Below are 21,794 nucleotides of genomic sequence, written 5' to 3' on the forward strand. Positions count from 1 at the left end.
CTAAGCCCCGCCCACCCCGCTAAAAGCCCCTCCCCGCAGGGAGAACGGAGCACGAGGGGGGGGGGGGGGGAGTGGGGGCGGAACGGGCCCGAGGGGGCCAACCCGGAACGTTCCGGGCCCGGCCGCTGTTTCCCGGGGGGAAGCGGTGGCGGAGGCTCCTCCTCCGGTGCGGCGGCCCCCGGCTGGCGGAAGTGACGGCGGGGTTTGTTGACAGCGGAGGCCGCGGCGGCGGCGGCGGGGGGAGGGACGGGGAGGCCCCGAGCAGGAGGAGGCCGAGCCCGAGCCCTGCCCGCCGGCCCCGGCCCTCCGCAGGGGGGGGGGGCTCTGGAGCCAGGTGAGTCCCGTTCCCGGCCCCACAGCCTCCGAGGTACCGGGAAGGGAACCCCCGGTGTGTGTGGGGGGGGGGTTGGGGGCAGGGCCCGGGGCTGTCAGCGCGGGGTGGGGGGGGGAAGGGTCAGGGGGGGACTGGGCCCAGCCCGGGGACCCCGGGGAGAGCCCGGCCCGGTAGGCACGGGGATCCCCCCCCCGCCGGGATCCCGGCCCCACCGACACGCTGGGAGGTTGTGGGCACGGGGCCGGGGCCGTGCTGGGGGCTGGAGCTTCCCCGGCCAGCTGCGGGGGGAGAAATGAAGAATTATAGGAGGAGAAATGAATAACGATGGGGGGACACATGAATAATTGCCCCCCCCCAGCTGGCAGCTGGAGTGACAGTGCAGTTTTCCCTCAAAACGCGCCCCGGGCCACAGCCCGCAAACACAGCGCAGGGATTTTTGGAGCCGTGCCCCTCCACACGCGCTCTGTGCCCTCTCTCGCTCTCCTTGGGCACGGTCCCGGTGCTCCCCAAGTCGGTTTTGCCCCTCGGTCGTGTGGCAGCGCCGTGAAGGCTCCGGCCTTGGCACGGAGCCACCATGAGTCAGGCTTGGCTTCGGGCAGCAGCCCCGGAGGGAGATACCGGGGGAGAAACCGGGTCTCAAGTCCAAGGTAGGGAACGTTGGCACGGGCAGCCCGAGGCCGCCGCCAAGGCTCACGTGCCCGCAGAGCCAGAAACGATGTAAAAATACCAATGTAGGCTGCAAATAAGCAATACTTGCCAGAGAGGCTGGCTGGATGTGGAAGGCTGGTGCTGGGGATGAGCGAAGCTGCGTGGCGTGGTGCTGCAGTTTCTTTTGGGACCCACAGCTGGAGGGAGGGTGCTGTTACTCCGTGGAGGAGGCTGCTTCTAGGGTCAGCCGGGTGTGCAGGCTTTGAATGTCCACTGCAGCAGCTCCCAGGGCCTTGGTTCCTTCGTGCATTGACACAGAAGCGAAAGCTGCCCGAGAAATAAATGGGAAAGAAGATTGGCAGCTGTACTTCTGACTCATTTCGATTCCTGCAGTTGAATTTTCAGCATCCTTCACGTGTTTTTGACCCTCCAAGAACACACACGCACAGGACAGCTCATTACCCATCGCTGGGCTGCACTGGCAACAGTCTGCAAGGCGGGCGACTTGCAGATCTATTGCCTGTGGAAAGCTGCCCGAGGATAATGATTAGGCAAACGCTAATGATTTGTCAGCATATCTAGTTCATTTATTTTTATCACCAAAGCACACCGAGCTTATATCTAGAGCCAATACCGATCGGTGCAGCAATCGACTTCCTTACTTCCCTCTCCCCCTGCCTCCATCACCTCTCAAGTCCAGTTTGAGGAGGCCAGGACCAGTTTGTCTCGTGTCCCATACCAAAGGGCCACAGGTGCAGCAGCAGCTCGGGTGCTACTCGAATACATGCAGTAAATCACGAGGATGAATGCTTCTCTTTGGGGTTATTTTACTGGGGCGCTTTCCTCTGCGCTAGCTTCCTGCACGGGATTTTGTTGGTAGATTTTGGGAAGCTCAGAAGTTAACATGGGATTTCTCTAGGGCTAGGATCAGCCAGCTGCATCGTGCTGGCCGCATCGTGCTGGCCACGGCAGAGGGGCACAGAGGATCGTCAGAGCAACAGGAAGGCAGCCCGTGCCCTTTAGAGTTCTAAGCTGCTTGGACAAGTCCCAAGCACTGACCATTTCCAGCTCCACGTGACAAAAGGTTGTCAATGGGGGTTTGTTTCCAAGTTCTCTGGCCAGCGGTAGGAAGCCAGGGAAGAACACTGGCTGCAGGGACCTCCCGTCTGGTGGCACGGGTGAACTGGTAGGGACAGCAGAACACGTTTCCCTGCTGGCTCAGATCTTCCTGTTCATCTTGCCTTTCTGGAAAGATTCTCTCCAGCAAGCTTCAGGCAAAATGTGTGAGAGGGACTCGTTCTGGAGCTGAAGCAGATCTGTCTCCAAAGCAGACACCACGCAGGGCACAGGACAGCTTCCTCCCACCTGCATTCCCTCGGTTGGGACCTCACCACTAGCCAGGCAATTCTCCGCCCTCAGTGGCACATTTCACCCTTGGCTTCTCTCCTGACATAACTACAAGAGGGACAGCTGTTGATCAGGGGTTTCCTTCTTTTTTCAGGATGAAAACCCATCTTACTCATTTGTGTTCCTTGTGACACGCATCTCAAAGGTCTCCAAGTTACCGTGGCACCCCTAAGTCATCAATTTTATGTTATCACGACGCTAGCTCAGGGCTCAGTGACCCAGAGAGAGACTGCACCCTTTAAACTGTCTCTGATCGGCACATCAAGTACATTTTTGGTGATTGCTGGGTTTTATTCATTTTTTTCTCTGCATCACCTGCTTGTGCTCGGAGACCTTTTCCGTCTTGAGTGAAAACCAGCAGAGAACCTGCTTGAGATCCCCACTGGAAAAGCTATTGAAAGTTCTAGGTCAGAACACAGTGGGCCAGGAATTTGGGACTGAAGCAAAATCATTACAGCTGCCTGCATGTATAGTTCCCAAAAACACTTAGAGGAAGAAAGAATTATTGAAACAGTTCAAGTAAAGCCAAAAGGCAACCAGGGTTCAGTCCCAGCATTGTCAACTTACCCTAGAGCAAGATTTGGCCCAGGGAGACGAGGCTTAGGGTAGGTGTTCCTCAGGTGTAGTCCAGCACTGCAGTTCCTCCATCGCCGAGCAAGGAGCAGCTCTGCTGATCTTGCTCACCTTTTGAGGCTCCTTCGTGCCTTGGGTTAATTCCTTGGCCAACTTCTTGTCCTTGGCACTGAAACACACTCAAAAAAAAGAATTACTGAGACACAGAGGGAAGAAAAGAGCTTTGATTTGCAACTTGTGTTGCCTTTGTGTCTGCACAGAAATCCATTCTGCAGCGTAGGGGGGGATCAGGAGGCCAGGAGCCTCAGTCAGGGCTGTGCTGCTGTCTCCCACAGGGACCATTTGGTGCCTGAATTTGAATTTGCCTGAAATTCTTGCATCGTGTGCAGCTACTGCAGGAACGAAGGGAAGAGAGCACCAGAGGCTTTAGAGGAACACTCAGAAGCAGAGAGCTAGAGACAGACAAGCGCCCCAATTCTTGCAGCTGCAGGATAAAGATCAGAAACGGCATATAGTTAGGCATTTTGCAACAGCTTCCCCAGCAAAGGCTGTTCAGCTGTTGTGCAGAGAAGAATAACTCCATAGCATTCGTGTCCTCGCTGCAGTAGGGACACACCTATTGAAAAAAAAAACGTGTCTTTCCTCAGAAATAAACATTTCAACACAGTTTTTGCATGCTCATGGAAACGTATTGAAGGGTTCATATTAGGGTTGTTTCTAACGTGATTTGAGCCTTTTGAAAGTGAAACAGGAGTTGCTGTTCTTCATTTCTCCTAAACACCGTCAGTGCACTCAGGTAGGGCTCCTTCGGTGCCAGCAAGCAAGCCTGAAAAGCAGAGCCAGGAGATTTTTGAAACAAGAAAATGGACAGGAATAGCCTCCCCTGACTGCCTGCCTCGCCATCCTTCTTCATCTGGTGCTAAAAACCAAGAAAAGGAAAAAGTCCCTCGCCTTTTTCCCAGTCAGTTGCCTGTACTTTTTTTCTAACAGAATTTGGAACGTTTTAGGTGAGCAAGTTCCAGCTGCACTCATCGATGTCCTTCACGTGCATAAACCTTTTCGCTGCGCTCAGCAAGGGAAGCCAAAGCAGTCCATGTGCTTCCCTCTGGCTTCTGCTCCACTTCATGGTCTAGCTCAGGGACTTGCACGAAGCTTCTGGCTTGGAGCTGCAGAGAAGCACCCAGCTTGAACTTCACTTGGAACGATGGCCAACAATTACAGGCACGAGATAACGGGGCCGCCAGGTCCCACTGGGGCTGCACAAAGGATCTTCCCAACAGTAAATTTTCTGGTGGTTTATCCGAGCCACTCTGAAGGAAACCGAGCACTGTGGTTTCTGCCACTTCCCTTTCAGAGGCCCTTCGTCAGCCAGATAACTCCTGCCATGAGGAAGCATTTTCTTGCTGTGTCGCCTCATTTCCAAACATGTTTCATATTAACTCATTCCCTTGGTGTCCCCTGGGGGTGGGGTTGCCAAGGAATTAAGTCCCAGAGAGGCCAAAACGCTGCAGGTTCTTTTGAGGTCAGCAAGTGATGGGCTGTAAATAAACCCATCAACATCCTCACTGGTACAGCAGCTTTGCAGGATGCTTTCCAGTGTGCCTTTCTCAATGCCTTTTTTTTTTTCTCCTCCTCTGCTTATAGCTGCCCTGATGTCTCTGTAAATCCATCCTGGGATTTCGTTTGAGGAAAGGATCTTCTGAACCAAAAGCTTCCTTCTGTCCTTCCCCTGCCCACTGCTTCCCTCAAGATGGCATCCGACAGCCCGGAGTCGCTAATGACCTTGTGCACAGATTTCTGCCTTCGCAACTTGGAGGGGACTCTCTGCTACCTGCTGGACAACGAAACGCTCCGACTCCACCCTGACATCTTCTTGCCAAGCGAGATTTGCGACAAACTTGTCAATGAGTACGTCTCAGGGCTGTGGGGAAGCGGTTGTCTGGTTTGGAAAGGAGCTGGGAGGCTTGGGGAAGGAGGACCGTGGTTTTCTAAAAAAAAAAAAAAAAAAGTGATGGAAAGCATACAAGGAAAAAAACAGGGAGGAATTTGTAGGGCTGTTTTTGCTGGTTTAGCCTCAAATTGGAAATAAGGATGTGCATTAAATTCAGAAGGAACTATCCCCAGGGGTTACCGTAGTCCTGCCAGTCACCATTTCCATATAGATAACCCCAGATTGCAACAAGCAGTCGCTGCTTCTTCCAAGAACATCAGTAAGCAACAAAGGAGCTTTCCTACTTCCCACCACGGCAGCATTACAATTCTCTCCCAAACCAGAAAAATAAGAGTGCAAAGTGCTAACAGATGTTGCATTTTAGGGCAGCTGCTCCCATAGCTTCACAAAGCAACCTGTTTCCAGGGATTTCTAACTTGGCTATCACAGTTTCTCTTGGCTGAACTCCTGCCCACAAAGTCTGGCAGAAAACTGGCTAGATAATTTTCTGAAAATGAAAAAATCAAGTTAATAGCTTTAAACAGGGAGGAAAGAAAACTCCCGGAGTCTGTGCTTGCCAGAAGCCGGTTTGCTCAGAAATACACATGACCTTGCACAAATCTTTGCCTTAGATTTTCCTAAGGAGTGTTAGCTTTGTGCAAAAAGAGATAATAGCATGTTTTGCCACGACCAGTGAAGGTGCTAGGGCTGTACCTGAGCCTTTGCGTTATGCTGTGCTAATGCCATTGCCCTAATGCAGGTATGTGGAGCTGGTAAAGACGGACAGCATCTTCGAACCCCATGAAAGCTTCTTCACCCTGTTCTCTGATCCCCGGAGCACCAGGCTAGCTCGGATCCACTTGCGGGAACAGATCGTGCAGGACCAGGACCTGGAGGCCATCAGGAAGCAGGTGGCATTGCCGTGACAGCACTGCTGCATGGGGAACGGCTAGAATCCCAGGCATCCAGAGATTCCCGGGATTGTATCCAAGTTTTTTGGGGGAGAACCTCAGCATCTCCATCCTCAGCACCCTAAGGGCCGCTGTAGGGAATGGGCTGGGGACACTGGTCGGGTCTGGTGACACGTGGTCTCAGGCTGTCCTGGTGTGAGGTGTTGTAGGGAGCAGGGTGGGCTCTCTGCCTGTGAGAGGTTTCTAACTGTTCGATTTTCCATCTTCCAGGATCTTGTTGAGCTCTACCTGACTAACTGTGAGAAGCTGACAGCCAAGAGTCTGCAAACCTTGGTGAGCTTCAGCCACACGCTTATCTCCCTTAGCCTCTTTGGATGCTGTAATATCTTCTACGAGGAGGAAAACCCTGGAGGCTGTGAGGATGACTGTTTGGTGAACCCCACTCGCCAGGTTTTGGTCAAGGACTTTACTTTCGAAGGCTTTAGCCGCTTGCGCTTCCTGAACCTGGGTCGTTTGATTGAAGGGGTAAATGTGGAGACGTTGCTTCGGCCTCTGGCCTCCCTTGCAGCTCTTGATCTCTCCGGGATCCAGCTGAACGATGTGGGATTTCTGACCCAGTGGAAGGACAGTCTGGTTTCCTTAGTGCTTTACAACATGGACCTTTCAGAGGAGCACATCCAAGTGATTGCACAGCTCCACAAGCTCAGGTCAGCAGATCTCTTTTTCCTTCTTTAGTTTTTCCCCACCGATAGGAGCCACGCAAGTCTCTTGGGGGTGGGCTACCTGCCTGCTGAGGGAGAGCCATCTGCTGCTGGCTTCAGGTTATAAACCCTCCCATGAACGGACTCTCTCTGAGACTCACTGTGCATGTCTGAAATGGGGGAAAATTAAATAAATATACACACACAGAAACATATCCACTCTAACCAAACAGAAAAAGAACAGCAGAACACCCAAGATGTGGGGAAAAATGGCTATGGATGTATACAGATACCAGTTCAGTGACAACCACACTGTGAAAGTCAATCCTTCATACCACTTGTTAAACGGGAACATCCAAAGTTCAAAACTGGCTCTGAGATAAAACTCAGAAAGCTCTCAGCTCTGACCATCTGCTCGCTGTGCTTTGTGTAAGTGTGCTGTAGATGGTGCAACCAAGGAAAAAAGCAGCGTAAATAAATAGGCACTCCTGACCTAACAGTGTTGACAGTGAAATGACTTCCTGAAACAGAGTTGAGACAATTGCTATTCAAACTGCACAGTGGTATCAGGAACAAGACCCGAGCCAAAAAGCAGGGCCCTAGCATTCACATGAAGCATACTTTGCAATGCCTTCAGCATTGTCTGCACAGACTGCAGGCACTAGGGGGTACCGCGTTAACATGTGTCCTAGGAGAACCTCCTGGGTATCACTGGCTAAATCCTAATGACTTCGTTTGCCTGCTGGTGATTTGCGATGAAACTTGGTTCACAACATGGAGAAAATGCTTCTGAAAGTAGGAAGTTGGCTCCTGCCTTAAGCAGTTTAGTCTCTCCCAAGGGGTCTTCACTCAGCAGGCAGGAGCATGCCCTGCCCTATAAGGGACCCCACTTGCACATGGTAGCCAGTTAGTTTGCCCCACAGCTCCCTTAGCAGCAGGGGTTTCCCCTGGGTTTAAGCATTTAAATACTGCTTGGTACATGAAATGAGAGTAATAGCCTGGAGTGGAAAAAAAAAAAAAAAGATTGGGGAAGCAGACAAAAACTTGTGTAAATTAATTTGTGGGATGAGGCAACAAATGTTTCTGGGAATGCAAAGATCCTCTAGTGCATCTTAATCACCAGGCTTTGATGGAGCTTGGGAAAGGCAGTTCCTGAGCCTAGAGCAATTTCCTTTGTGATGGTGTGGCCGAGTGAGTCATTGTGCTCCATTTTAAGTAGACCTCTACCAGATACCTGTGTGCTTCGGTTAGACACAAGGCCAGATCCTACAGAACCACATTCCTGTATCTTAGGAAGGGAATAATAACAATCACACTTGGCTCATCACTTTCCCCAGTAGAGTCCTATTTTAGCTACCAGCTGATGCTTTCCAGACACTGAGCTGCTCTCTGTCATTTGCAGGCACTTGGATATCTCCCGCGATCATCTGTCCAGTTACTACAAATTCAAGCTGACCCGGCGGGTTCTAAACCTGTTTGTGGAAAACTTGCTAAACCTCACTTCGCTCGATATCTCAGGGCACACCATGTTGGAGAACTGCACTATCCCAAGCATGGAAGAGAAGATGGGCCAGACAAGGTAAGGAAACGGCAATTACTGAGGTCAGCTTGGATGGCTGGTTCGGTCAAAGATGAATTAAGGATGCTTCTCTCTTCTGGCCTTCCAAATTTGGTAGAGCTAATTAAAGCAAGATACAACTGTTCCTAGTTCCTCCTGATGTTAATGACTAGTATGGGAATCAGCTGTGTTTTCTGTATGTGACACAAGTAAGGACTGCAAAAGTAATAAATTCATTCTACCTAGCTTCCATACATAACTGAAGAAGCTCTTTTCTACACACATTCTTCTAGGGATCACTTGCAATGGTTTAATAGATCTAAAAGGACTCCAGGGCCCTTTACGCATTTTCCATATAAAACATTTTTACCTTCACTGAAATGAGGCTTTTCTGAGACAAAACACTTCTACATTAAGTCAACACATCAGTGTTCACAGGAGGGCAGAGTGTTTTCAGAACTTAGAATTTAAAGGCAGATTTTCAGACGCGACCTGGATGCTGGGCAAACTAACCTTTGAAAATGCTGGTCCACCTCAGTAGGACATACTTAGAGATGTGGTTTTCCAGGTCAGCTAAGAGCTCTGCCCTACTGTTCTGCAAGCACTCAAGTGCAAAAGCAAACAAGTGAGACAGTACTGACTCTTTTCCAAAGCTGGTAAAAAAAATAAATAAATTATAATACTGGCTCTTGGTCAATAAGGAACATGGCAGCAAAACAAGTGTTCTTGCATAAATATAGCAGTCTGCTTCTGTGATCATCACAGAAGCACAGACACACATGACAGAAGCACATGACACACAGACAAGTTTGCAAATAGTTTGGGTTGATGAAATCCACATCCCTTTCCTAAGAAGTTTTCACCCCAACTAGTGAATTTCCAGGACAAATTCTATCTAGGAAAGCTGCATTCTGCCTGCATGAATTCTTACTGCTGTTTTTGTTCGACACATTTAGCCCTTCACTCAGGATCATCTGGGATGTGTGCCTATTGTTAGCTTTAGGAGAAGCTGGCTGGTGTACAGCTGAAATGCAGATGATATCACTCTAGTTACGGAGCAGTACAGTCAAAATGAACAGAGAGGAGGTAGCTGTTTTTATGGCAGGAGACACCTAGAGAAGCAGGGTACCAACAAGAGTGATCTCTTTCTTTCCTCAGCATTGAGCCAGCAAAGAGCAGCATCGCACCCTTCCGGGGTCTGAAACGACCGCTCCAATTCTTGGGCCTTTTTGAGACGTCTCTCTGCCGCCTGACACATATTCCAGCCTATAAGGTAATGAGGGTGCAAGAATATTGGTAGTAGGTACTTGGCAGAAGTTCAAAGAACATGCAAATCACTGTCTGCTAGTAGAGCGGAGTTCTTAGGGTCTTACGTGTGACAGTTTAGCTCTGACCTTTTTATAGCTACTTGATAACGCAGGAGAGGTGCCAGAGGGCAAGACAAGACCTATATCCCACACAGTTTTTACAGGTGTTTTAAAAAATATAAAAAAGCCACTTAGAGAATGGGCTGAAAAACTCATCCCCAATTAAGAATTAGGATTGTCTGTGACTACCAGAAAACAAAGACAATAGGAGTCTTGTGAATAGCATCCTGCCCCAGAGGTGCCTTTTCTTGTCATTCTGGGCCAAGAAGCAACTCAAACATCTTTGCTCCCATCATGGGCCTAATCCTACTAGAAGGACAGATGCAAGTTGCCCCCTTTGTCCTTTCAGACCTACCCTCAGGGTTCCCTTCTGATGCTGGCTTTCTTCCCTCATCCTTTTTTCCCCGACCCTTGTTCCTCCATGCTAGGTGAGTGGAGACAAGAATGAAGAGCAAGTCCTGAATGCTATCGAGGCGTACACTGAACACCGGCCAGAAATCACTTCGCGGGCCATCAACCTCCTTTTTGACATCGCCCGCATTGAGCGTTGCAGCCAGCTGTTGCGAGCCCTTCAGGTAAGCCCCATGCTAGCCTTTACCTCACCCTTACAAGGGAAATGTTGCAGTCCCAGCCTTTTCTTCACACCGGGATGCCATATCAGGCCGTTCTGGAGAAAATTCCAGTAGTGCAGTGGAACTGGATACCTTCATTTCATAAGCACATTCCTTGCAGGCTTGTAACAGCCTTTGTCCCACACAGCCATAACTGTCCTTCCAAGACTCAATAGCAAGTCAGTGGCACTGACGCTTCGTGTTGCTTCCTTGCAGCTGGTGATCACAGCCCTCAAGTGCCACAAGGATGACAAAAACATCCAGGTGACAGGCAGTGCGGCGCTGTTTTACCTGACGAACTCCGAGTACCGCATGGAGCAGAGCGTAAAGCTGCGGCGCCAGGTCATCCAGGTGGTGCTGAACGGCATGGAGTCCTACCAGGAAGTCACAGTAAGAGCTGCCCGGCCTCCTTTGGCTCCCCCAGTTCTCCTTCCTATGTTAGGTCTTTAGCCTGGTGTTAGCATTTGTGGATTCTAAGCCTCTGGTACGTGAGCTGAGGCCGGCACCAGAGAACTGTTTGCCCAGATCTGCTCTTTGCCTTCACTCAGTGGTGGGAATTACGTGCAAGGTGCTCCTTAGCCTTGTGATGTTCTCCAGAACCAGGGGAAGCAAGTGATGGTAGCAAGGCACCTTTTTAGCTGATGTTAAAGGTCAGAAGGTGTACAACCCACAGCATAGGTGTCCACTACTGCCTATGGGGTGAAAAGGGTGTGGACATGGGGGTGTTAAGCTAACAGAAAGAAACGTCATGCCAGTGCCCTGCTATCAGAAGCTAGCTGACAATATACCCTGCAACGCCTCTGGGTTACAGAATGGTGACTCCTGAACAGAAAGCTTAAAGGCTGCAAGGAACCGCCTTGAAAAGTGACGTGTGTTGGGCAATTGTGTGGCAATATGAGACCAGTGAGAGAGAAGAGCCTACTGATAGAGCGCAGCTCAAGCAGACCACTAGGTAGGAGGGTGACAGAAATTTCAGTGGTAGCGGTCAAACAAGAAGATGGTTTCAGTACAAAGCAGAAAGAGAACTTGAGGGGATAAAGTCAGATTTTTGTAGCCAGCTGGTGCAGCATTTGCTTCCCTTCAACCCAGGTACAGCGCAACTGCTGCCTGACGCTGTGTAACTTCAGCATTCCCGAGGAGCTGGAGTTCCAGTACCGCCGAGTCAACGAGCTGCTGCTGAACATCCTCAATCAGAGCCGGCAGGATGAGTCCATCCAGCGCATCGCCGTGCACCTCTGTAATGCTCTGGTCTGCCAGGTGGACAACGATCATAAAGAAGCTGTGGGCAAGATGGGTTTTGTCATGGTTGGTATGGTCCCAAGGCATCTGCTTATCTTTAACCCAGGCTACCTCAGTTTCCTTGCAGCAGTCCACCAAACAGGCCCAGCCAGTGAACCAGCCTCACCATAGCACAGGAGGGAACTGGTGTTCCAGCAGCATTAGCCTCTCCTGGAACCTGCCCCTCCACGTGACACCTTTTTCTGGCTTGCCAGCCCTGGAAGTCATGGTCTCAGAGACAGGCTGTCCATGAGAGCAGGGAAGCAGTGCGACCTGATACCTTCCCTCTTTGCTGCACTGTTTCCAGAACCAGTACAACCTTTTGATTAGCTCCTTCTGCATCTCCCTAAACTTGCACCAGCTTCCCAACTCATGTCAACGCATATCTCACTCCTCCACAAAGAACTGCAGAGGCCACAGCTTTTCTGCAGTTCTACCACATTCCAGACTTTGTCACACAGGTCACAACTGACTTGACTGTAAACCCAACAAATTTGGCTGTGACATGGTTCAGCTCTTCAAACACACCTGCAATCCTGAACATAACCCAATCCCACTGATTTAGAGGAAAAAATATCAAATAACTACTCCGCAAAGGGTCAAAACTTCATATGCCTGCAAGGGGCTGCAGCCAGTCCTGCAGCACCTACAGCTGTCGGTTTTAGCTCTGTGATTCTTGAACTGTTCTCATTCTTCCCCTTCTGTCCACAGACAATGCTAAAATTGATTCAGAAGAAGCTGGCTGATAAAACGGTGAGTGTTTCCCACAGAAGTTTATACATAGAGTATTTTTTCTTCAGTCTGACTTCGGCATGGAGATCAGTCTGGAGCACTAGCCCAGCTTCTCTACCAAACGTGAGACATCCCAGCTGGTGCTGCAGAATTTCTTGTCACTGGAGGGAGGGTGGCAGGGCAGGAGGGAATGTGGCAGGGAGGCAAAAGTAATAAACAAACAAGCACACTTGCTGACAAGCTGAAAGCAAATAACAAGATTTTCTTACCCCTGAATTCATCTGGGGCGATGGCAGAGATGAACCACAAGTGGCTGGGTCGCACTGGGCTCCCACATTTGCAAATTTTTCTTTCCCTTTCTCTTCGGCTCCGTAGTGCGATCAGGTGATGGAGTTCTCCTGGAGCGCCCTCTGGAACATTACTGATGAGACCCCTGATAACTGTGAGATGTTCCTTAACTACAGTGGCATGAAACTGTTCTTGGAGTGCCTGAAAGTAAGTACATCTAGTTTTCTCTAGATGAACGCTGACATTAGCAGTGGAGATACAAGTGCCTGGGCACGATTCCTAGTTATGCTAATCCATAAGCAGTACTTCCTATGTTGCGTGAACGGAAAAAGCTTGCATGTTTCATTCTTTCTCTCATCCACCCACCCACCCAGTAGGAAAGCAGAGAAACTTAAACTGAACGCATCCCCCTCTTTCCTGCCTCGTACGCAGTTTTCCTTAAGTAGAGCACCAGTGAGTAACAGGCGCTGGCCTTGATTTCTCATTTCACACGGATCTCGAAGGCTAGAGATCCCATCAGAGAATTGCTAAAGAACCAATGCTAACTACCCAAAAACACTCACCCTTTTTAGAAGCACTGCACAACCTTTCCCCAGGGTCTCTTGTTCTCAATATCACTGTGCTTCTACTATTGTATAATCCTGTCTCTGACTTTGTTAGGAGTTCCCAGAGAAACAGGAGCTGCATCGCAATATGCTGGGCCTCCTTGGCAATGTGGCAGAGGTGAAGGAACTCCGCCCACAGCTCATGACCTCCCAGTTCATCAGTGTGTTCAGGTGAGTGCCAGGCTAATGAGCAGCTGGGCCAAGTGAATGCACTAGAATGTTGGTCCTGAATCACCTGAAGACTTTTCAACCTTTGATGTCTCAGATTGTTTTTGCATTCTACAAAAAGCTAAAATGAAATCATTTGACAGCTTTGTAAATGCCTTGGGTTGTAGGGGCTTATTTGTGGTGTTAATGTCACTGAAAAGCTGCATCCCTGGAGAGCGTTGCTCCTGTTTCAGGCTGGAGATGTTTTCTCCAATGCCTGTTTCCGATCACAATAAAAGACATGCTGGTTTTGTTTTTTGTAAGATGCTAAGGAAGGTTGTTCTGGAACCTCCCAATGATCTCTTCTCTCTTGGCAGCAACCTGCTGGAGAGCAAAGCAGATGGCATTGAGGTATCCTATAATGCCTGTGGCGTGCTCTCCCATATCATGTTTGATGGTCCAGAGGCTTGGGGTATATGTGAGCCACACCGAGAGGAAGTTGTAAAGAGGATGTGGGCAGCCATCCAGAGCTGGGATATCAACTCCAGAAGAAATATCAATTACAGGTGAGGAATAGAGAAGTATGACTCATTTTCTCAGCAGCCAGGCTTGTCACAGAAAGCAAGCACCAACAGTCAGAAGGGAAAAGGTACAGCAGAGCGTGGAGGTTCTGCTTAAAGTGGAGGAGAAATCCTCAAGAACATATTCTTTAGTGAGGGCTTCACATCTTCCTTTGACTGAATTAATACCTTGTCTGGAAAATCCTATGAGAGAAGCAAGGGAACCCAGCAGACTTCATTCTGCACATTTCTGGTGAAATTGCATAGTTCAGAAACCCACAATCTGACTATCTGAGATTGACTAAACATCGTTCTTTGAGACTTCTGTCCTTGGCACCTTAATTCTGAAAGACACATGTATTGCTGTAGCTTTCACTCTCCTCTGGGGGATATATAGGCACAGTTCCCAGAAACCTCTTAATGGGTTAATACAACCAGTGGAATCCTCCAAAGTCCTTCCTCTGTGAGGGTGTCAGGTACTGTGTATTCCCATAGTGCCTGGCAGGAATCCTGAACGAATGGCATTCCAATTCCTTAGCTACAGTATAGACACATGATTGTCAGAAGAAACAGAGCAACCATTGCACGTGAGCAGCTGGCTTTGGCTGGGTATAGTTTTGCTTTGGACCCTCTACAGAATGACCCTTGTTGCTGGGTTTCAGCTGTCACGAGGAAATGACTGACAGAGGATGGAAATCAGCTGACTTCTTTGCAGCTATGTATCTGGGCAGCGTGTTTATGCTAAAGCAGCAGGGCCTGTAAGCCTGCCAGTATCGCCATGTGACACAGACTTAGGCTTTGATGCCAGAATCTTTGACATGCCAATAGATTTACTGCTGTGGTTTCTATGAGCACAGGGTTTGTATTGCTCTGTGTAGCAAAGGTGCTGGAAGAAGCAGCTCTTGGATTTTTAGCAAGTTCTACAATATTTCTGTGCAGGTCATTCGAACCAATCCTTCGGCTTCTTCCACAAGGGATCTCTCCGGTCAGCCAGCACTGGGCTACTTGGGCACTGTATAACTTGGTCTCTGTCTACCGTAAGTTCCTGTTTCAAAATCACACCCACTGCACTGTAAAAGCTGACATCGTGAATCTAAACTTGTTACCAGAAAAACTCATCCCAATTTAGCTATGTAGTTAGAGAGAACCTTCTCTGAATGATGCAGGAATGTCCAGGCAGCACAGCCAAACAAAAAACAGTGAGACTTAGTGCATAGGAAATTCCTTCAATGTTTTGATCCTTCTGGCCATGCTCTTATTTCTCAGTCATTTTGTGTCCTGTTTTTGTAGCCAAGGTACCCCTAACAGGTTGTCTCCAAAAAAAAAAAAAACAGTTAAAAAGTTTTGTGACTTCTCCAGCAGCATCCTACCCCTCCTGCCACCCTTCATACCGCTCTTGTGAAGGTTCAAGGACCTATTTTATTCTTTTCTCTGCAGCTGACAAGTATTGCCCACTGCTGATCAAAGAAGGTGGGATTCCCCTTCTGAAGGACATGATTAAAATGGCCTCAGCACGGCAAGAGACCAAGGAAATGGCCCGGTAGGAAACCAATGCATTGTCATCAAACATTCAGTTTAGCTTCAAGTTAGTTTTTACTCTTACATCAAGTGAGGCTACCAAAGAAAGGCCTGTGCTGATCTCTACAAGGGGTGAAGCAAACGTGGGAGAAGAGCAGGAAAACTGATAGAAACAAGACTAGAGAGGTGATAATAGGTGGGCAATAAACACGTCATTGAGGGTTCACAGATGCCAGGCAAATAGGTTATAGGAGTGGCTTGTTGGATAAGGGAGCCACATTGCTAATTGCATCTCCTATTCTCATAGTCCCCAGTCATCGCTACTGTCCATACTGGAGGTGTGGGGTCCCTGTTTGTAATCATACAGGCCTGTCACTAAAAGAGCTGACTGTGACTGCACAGTTAAAATCAGAGGATTCTCGAAAGGTGGAGAGAGTCCCCCACCGCTGTGAACTTCCCCAAATTATTACATGACTTTCCTTTGGAGTCATTCTTTCCGAGTTTTAAGAGAGAGCTGCAGTTTCTAATCATTGACAAACTGAGCTCTACAATTTCATGCCTGCAGGATGAATGTATAGGAGAGGTAGAGATTGGCTGGGAATATGCACCTGGTGGGTGAGCGGCAGGCATTCCCCACAGCCGAAGGGTTGCTGACTGCTGGAGGTGACAGAACCCTGCAGAAGAATACCATGGGTTAGGCAAATTATGTATGGTGATGCGACAGTCCAAGAACAGTAAATGGGAAGAACAGGAAAAGCAGGGACAGATAACAGCGGAGTGAAAACAAACATTTGTATGCATGCGCTTCCTGGTGTGATTCAAAGTTATCTGATGATTTGGATATGAGGGTGAGAAATGAATGGTCTCATGGATGTGGATATATACTAATATGACTTGAAATCCCAAGGGAAAAAACAGCAAACTCTATGTTGCTTTGTGGAATATGCTCCTTTTGATACAAACATTGCTTATTGCATATCAGAAGAGCCTGCCTGCTGCAAACAGCGTATATTTACATAGAGACCAAGCTATGTTCCTGTCCCACAACTGTAATGCAGTAAGCTTTAAACTAAACCCTCTCTCCTTGTCCTGTTTTATCCATAGGAAAGTTATAGAGCACTGCAGTAACTTTAAGGAGGAGAACATGGACACTTCCAGATAGAGGCAATCACCTAGTGCCTCTTGCCAGCACTGTATCCAGCTTCTCTCTAATTCACTGTATATAGGGAGGACTCTTTCTTACCAACTCGCCCGTTGGAAGGAAACTTTATGTGTGTGTGTGAGACCCTCAGTAGATGAAGGTGAACAGGGGAGGGGGGGGAGGGACTTTTTGCACAACAAAATGCTTTCCTTAAATTAGTGGACTTTTTTGTTATGAAGTTTCAGATTGAAGTTCTGTGTGTATGATTTCTGTATAAAAAGAAAAAAACAAAGACAACTACATTATGTATCTTTTAACCTTTTTTTTAGACCACACAGAGAGCCTCAAATGATCATGAGCTTGAAGACCTAGTTGTGTGATCGCTAGTGTGACTTTTTTTATTTCCCACTTTTTAGAAAATTCCCTTTTGCTGTATTGCATGAGGTCCTGTAATGTCTGCAAGATCACCAGTCCTGAATTGGTATTGGCCACTCAGTGGGTTTTATAGGCAATGCAAATTATTTATTTGCTTATAGAGGTTGGGGGACACAATACAAGAGCGTTAGACCAAGAGAACTGACCTTTTTAGTAATATTTGTAAGTAGAGAAAATGGGAAAGAAAGATCTTTCAAGTCAATTCATTCCCTTAAGGTTTTTAATGGAAGACTCATTTTAATAGAAGCACTGCTAAGTGTACGTAGGTCATTTGGAAGTAAGACATTCCCATTAAAGTCGAGAGTTCTGTTTTGTCCCCTTTGGCAGTTCAGTAGGATCTGCCAGCCCACCCAGTCTCACACGGTCAGGGACGACCAGTAAAACCAGTTACCCACCCGTGGCAACACAGAGCTTTTCCGTCTAAGGGAGGCTGTGCAACAAGGAACAAGGTTTGTTCACAAAGGGCTATGCATCTTCATTCCAGTACTTCAGCTTTTTAGTTGTGTTCTGCTTTATGGGAAAGGGCTACAAATGCCAGAAAGTGGATTTCCCCTTGGCATAAGAAGTTCTCTTAGATCCTAGGCAAGAGCAGCTTGTACCAGTGCAAGTTCCAGTAACGGACTGAAGCTGTCCTACCCGTCTTCAGTCTGTGTTGGTACAAGCCACACTCAATGACAAAGTAATCTCCCTTTATAGGAAGCTTACTGCAGCACAGGTGCTGTCACTGGAGCTGCTAACATCATCTTTTGAGACTAGGGAGTCTCTATGCATTCTTTGGAGTGTGATCTCGTGAAATAGCACCTCCTGTTCCACCCCAACATCTTCCCCTTCATCTGGGAAACAAAGGGCCCTGTTCTTATCCAATTCCCACCAGTGCAGTCCCACTCACATCAGCAGAATTACTCCAATTTATATGGTGTAGGGGAGAGGGAATCCCACTAAGGTGGTCTTGATTTTTAAAACTCTAGACCTATAAGATGCTTAAGAAGCCAAGGGCCAAAGTTTGCTGCACAGCCAAGCACTCAACACCACATCATGCAGTTCATGCTCAAGAGCCCCCTGCTTGTCACAGTTCTTTCACAATTCACAGTTCTTCCCTTAAAAATGAGTTTAGAAAATATTTTACATCTGCAGTTAGAGGAAGCCATGGCCACGTGATTTAGGACATTTCAGGCCTCACACAGCACAGTAACCGTCGCTGCTCTCTTCCCTTACATTGCTCTCAGATTTGACTCGCTGCTATGACAGGTTCTTCTAATGCTCAGAGTTAATGCTGTCGTTGCTGAGCACATTATAGATAGATCCTAGAGACACAAACTGACACTTTAAATGACAGAACACAGCTGCCCTGAGAGGTTTACTTTTTTTCTGCCAATATGGTGTTACTCAATGTCTTCTTTTCTCTTTTTAACCATACGTCATTTGTTTTGATATTGTGAGATCTGTACTTTTTTCTTTAAGTATTTTTCAAACTTATATATATTTTTGTGTCACTTTTGAATTGTTTTCATATGGTTTGCAAAACTTGACAAATTATACTTTTTTTTTTTGAGGTTGTTTGAATGAAATGTATTTTTATCTCTCTGATTCCTGTTCCCCAAGAATGTGTGTCCCTATAAGCTTTGAGACAGACAAGTTTATTTCATGATGTTTTCTGTGTAACACTTGCTAATCGTTCTCCTAGATGCAAAACTAAGAGCGGCTGCATATACTGCTTACCAGCCTCCATGCGTTAGGGGAGTCAGGCTTTGCTCATTTAATCCTCCATTTACTGCTCTCCTTTTGAAGTTGTCTCATGTGACAGTACCACCCACTAGACTTTATTCCTCTCTAACGCCCATGTAGTGAAAGCTCCTACCACTAAAATCTTGAATCAAGTGACAAAAAGCACTCAAGGTTCTGACTATGTTGGCAAGGTGGGATTGAAGGAAGTGGGGAAACATCACAAGAGGGATCAGCAACCTAGAATGCAGAATCCCCAGAATTGAGTTGCCATGCTGAGGAGACAGCTGAAGCACACCTCAGCCTCGCACTGTAATCACAGCAAATCAGGCTTTTTACTCTGAGATGTTGGCAAAACTACATCAAGATTAATGGACAAATTATGGCTTGGTTCCATCTGTCTCAAGTCTGAAGAACACCAAAGGTTTGTTTTTTTTCCAAACTAATGCCTCTGTAAGTTGAGTTACTACTGAAGTCACACCTGCTGCAGCTAGACTGTGGTATCATAAGCTATCAAGATCCAAGCTGCATCAAACTTTTGTTTCACAACATAAAGATACCCTCTGTCGTAGCTGCTCACATATCCTCAGCAAGCTGTACCTGAGCCTGAACCAGAAAAAAAATATTTCAATTTCCCAGCAACATAGAAATTAATGGAGTCAGGCCGGCTTGCCAGAAAAGCTTAGTTTGATGAGATCTGTCACTAAGCTCAGTGGCATGGGGAAATATATATCTGGTCTATTACACCTAGCTATGTGTAAGATGTTGAGATGGACCAAAAGCCAGGTAAATTCCTGAGACAGTATTTTTTAAAAATAGCATAATTGTTAGAGTAACATGAGCTTTTGCTAAAAGCTTCTATTTCTTTATGACAACAAGCTTTGTGAGGTGAAAAATACCATAGAATGGTTTGGGTTGGAAGGGACCTTACAGATCATCCTGTTCCAACCCCCCTGCCATGGGCAGGGACACCTCCCACTAGACCAGGTTGTTGCCCAAAGCCCCATCCAGCTTGACATTGAACACTTCCAGGGATGGGGCAGCCACAACTTCTCTGGGCAACCTGCTCCAGTGTCTCACCACCCTCTGAGTGAAGAATTTCTTCCTTATGTCTAATCTAAATTTACCCTCTTTTAGTTTAAACACATTACCCCTTGTCCTATCGTTACAGGCCCTGGTAAAAAGTCCCTCTCCATCTTTCTTTCAAACCCCCTTTAAGTATTGAAGGGCCACAATAAGGTCCTCTGAGAACCTTCCCTTCTCCAGGCTGAACAACCACAACCAGTCTGTTTCTTCATAGCAGAAATATTGTTCTTTCAGTAAGGAGTGAAAGGTGTTCTCTGAACATCGGAGTATAATCCAGGAATTCCTGTGAACCAGAGTCTGAAGCTAGGTTGTACCTCAGTCTCCCTAAATGCAACAACAGGAGTTGTCGTGTCCTAGGCATAAGGCATGTACTATGACCTGAAAGCACTTTTTGGATGCAAAGAGGAGTTAATGAATTGCTGCTGTAGATGCAACACTCAGGACAGAACAGGACAGTTGCCTTAGCTGCAGAATATCAATATTCTACAGAAAAGGGGAGGGCAGAGTGGCTGATTTTTATCAAGGTCTTACATGAAAAGGGGAAGTTGGATTTCTGGAAACGCTTGCCTGTTACAGAGAAAGCTCTCAGACATTCCAGCTTTATTGGAGCAAAGGAATGAAATGTGAGACTTCAATTCCACACAGAGCCAGCAACCAATCCTGCCTAGGAAGCTATAACAGGGTTCTACCTGTCTGATGAAAGTGCAGCTGGAGAAAAGCTCACCACGCATCAAGATGAGGTAGAGGGACTCCTAATGGTCTGTAGTTGTCCCATTCACACTCTTACTCGTGTTTTCACTACTACATTTCCTTTAATATTTAAAAGCTTAGCAGGCAGAGCATGAACACAACTCAGTAGTTCTCTGCAGAGACTGTACCAACAAAGGAACCCTCTACCTTCAGTGTAAGTAGTTTTCTTCCTGACTGGACAATACCTCATGGTTCAGTGGCCCAGGTCAATGATGCAGCAGTCCTCAGCATGGAGGGTGTCAGTCAGGTGTCTGCCATTTTCTCTGGAATAGATAAAAGAACAAGTTGGTGGGCAACTTTCCACAAGTGCTTCCATTTTACAAGATCCGTGGGAGGATTTGCTTATACAGATTGGCATCTATTTGTGTGATGCTTAACAGCGGCAGCACCAGACTTTCTCATCTAGACCAAGCTGAGGAAGCTTAGCACTGATATTTGTGGCATTAGCAACAATGCAGATAATTCATCTGACCTGTCTGCATCATGGCTTTCATCTCCCTGCACCTACCTATTAGCTCAAATGATAACTCCTCAGCACTGAATCCTACCCGGCCTGTCACCCTGGCTGGACTTCCATTGGAGTTGCTTTGGTCTCTGCAAAAGATGACTGGCAAGAAAAGTCTTGGAGCTGTGACCTTATTCCCCCTATCACTTGCAGAAGGCAATTAAATACCAGTAGGGCAGCAGAGGTAGGAGCACTGCCTGAATGCAGTGCTCTACAGAAAAGACATTTTGCTAAGATTGTTTAGGGAGGAGCCCGCCACTGCTCAGGTGTTAGAGGGTGGCTTGTGCTGGAAAAAAAAAATAAGTAAGGAAAAAAGCTGGTCTCCACGACAACCATGTGTATGAAGCACAGAGGGTAACGGTTGTCAGGGATGGATGGAAAGTAACATGGGGACTGGAAAAGAAGACGGCACTTAAAAAAGGAATTAGGGATGTTTTCTGCTTAACTGAAACATTTCTGCTTTAACAGACTATTTTGGTTTCAGATAATTGTCATCGATTCTCTCTGTAATTCCTTTCTTGTTAAAAAAAAAAAAAAGTTTTTAAGCTAACCAAATATGTATTTCCTTGTTTTGCTTAAAGAACATTATCTCAGTTATAATGAGCAAGCTTCTGCTTTTACTCTGTCTGTTGACCTGCCTAATGTTGAGAGGCCTGGTTAAAATGTTTGTACATGGTGAAACCAAGCAAAAAATAATAATGCACAACTGTTGCTTCCTTACAATTCTGAATGAATTAACTTTTCTGTTGTATCCATTGGGATACCTGCTGTGTATTAAACCTAGTGCTTAACAATGTCTTCTTCCTTTGGTCTATGAATGTGGTTTATTTAGGTACATTACTGGTCCATTTGTTGTCATATATTTCATTAAAAATGAAAGGAGCTGCCATGTGATGATTGTGCAGTTCAGTGGCTTTTGCTTTCATCACTCCAAGGGGTACAATACTGTTTGTCAATAGAAAAGAGGCGTGGAGGAAGCGAGTATTG

The 21,794-nt window shown here is 47.2% G+C and overlaps 1 protein-coding gene and 1 long non-coding RNA gene across 3 annotated transcripts; one reads left to right on the top strand and one right to left on the bottom strand.

The window, feature by feature from the left end:
• Positions 1 to 1,446: 1,446 nt before the first annotated feature.
• Positions 1,447 to 13,041, bottom strand: LOC137842872 (uncharacterized). Of its 2 annotated transcripts, XR_011089257.1 has the most exons (4): positions 12,902 to 13,041; positions 12,320 to 12,539; positions 2,957 to 4,950; positions 1,447 to 2,874 (listed from the first exon to the last, which is right to left on the bottom strand). It is a non-coding gene; the product is annotated as an uncharacterized lncRNA (long non-coding RNA). The 2 variants fall into 2 exon arrangements; XR_011089256.1 differs by having other exon boundaries at positions 1,447 to 4,950.
• On the top strand, positions 4,713 to 21,605 carry ZER1 (zyg-11 related cell cycle regulator). The gene is made up of 15 exons (XM_068657474.1): positions 4,713 to 4,870; positions 5,653 to 5,803; positions 6,074 to 6,510; positions 7,907 to 8,083; positions 9,221 to 9,335; positions 9,858 to 10,004; positions 10,257 to 10,430; positions 11,130 to 11,345; positions 12,030 to 12,071; positions 12,426 to 12,545; positions 12,999 to 13,114; positions 13,468 to 13,656; positions 14,590 to 14,687; positions 15,088 to 15,190; positions 16,273 to 21,605. Exons 1-15 carry the CDS (start codon positions 4,713 to 4,715, stop codon positions 16,328 to 16,330), a joined length of 2,301 nt encoding a protein of 766 aa, XP_068513575.1. The 3' UTR covers positions 16,331 to 21,605.
• The last annotated feature ends 189 nt before the right edge of the window (positions 21,606 to 21,794 follow it).

The sequence above is a fragment of the Anas acuta genome, chromosome 20 (genome assembly GCF_963932015.1).
Source record: "Anas acuta chromosome 20, bAnaAcu1.1, whole genome shotgun sequence".
NCBI classification, from domain to species: Eukaryota; Metazoa; Chordata; class Aves; order Anseriformes; family Anatidae; genus Anas; species Anas acuta.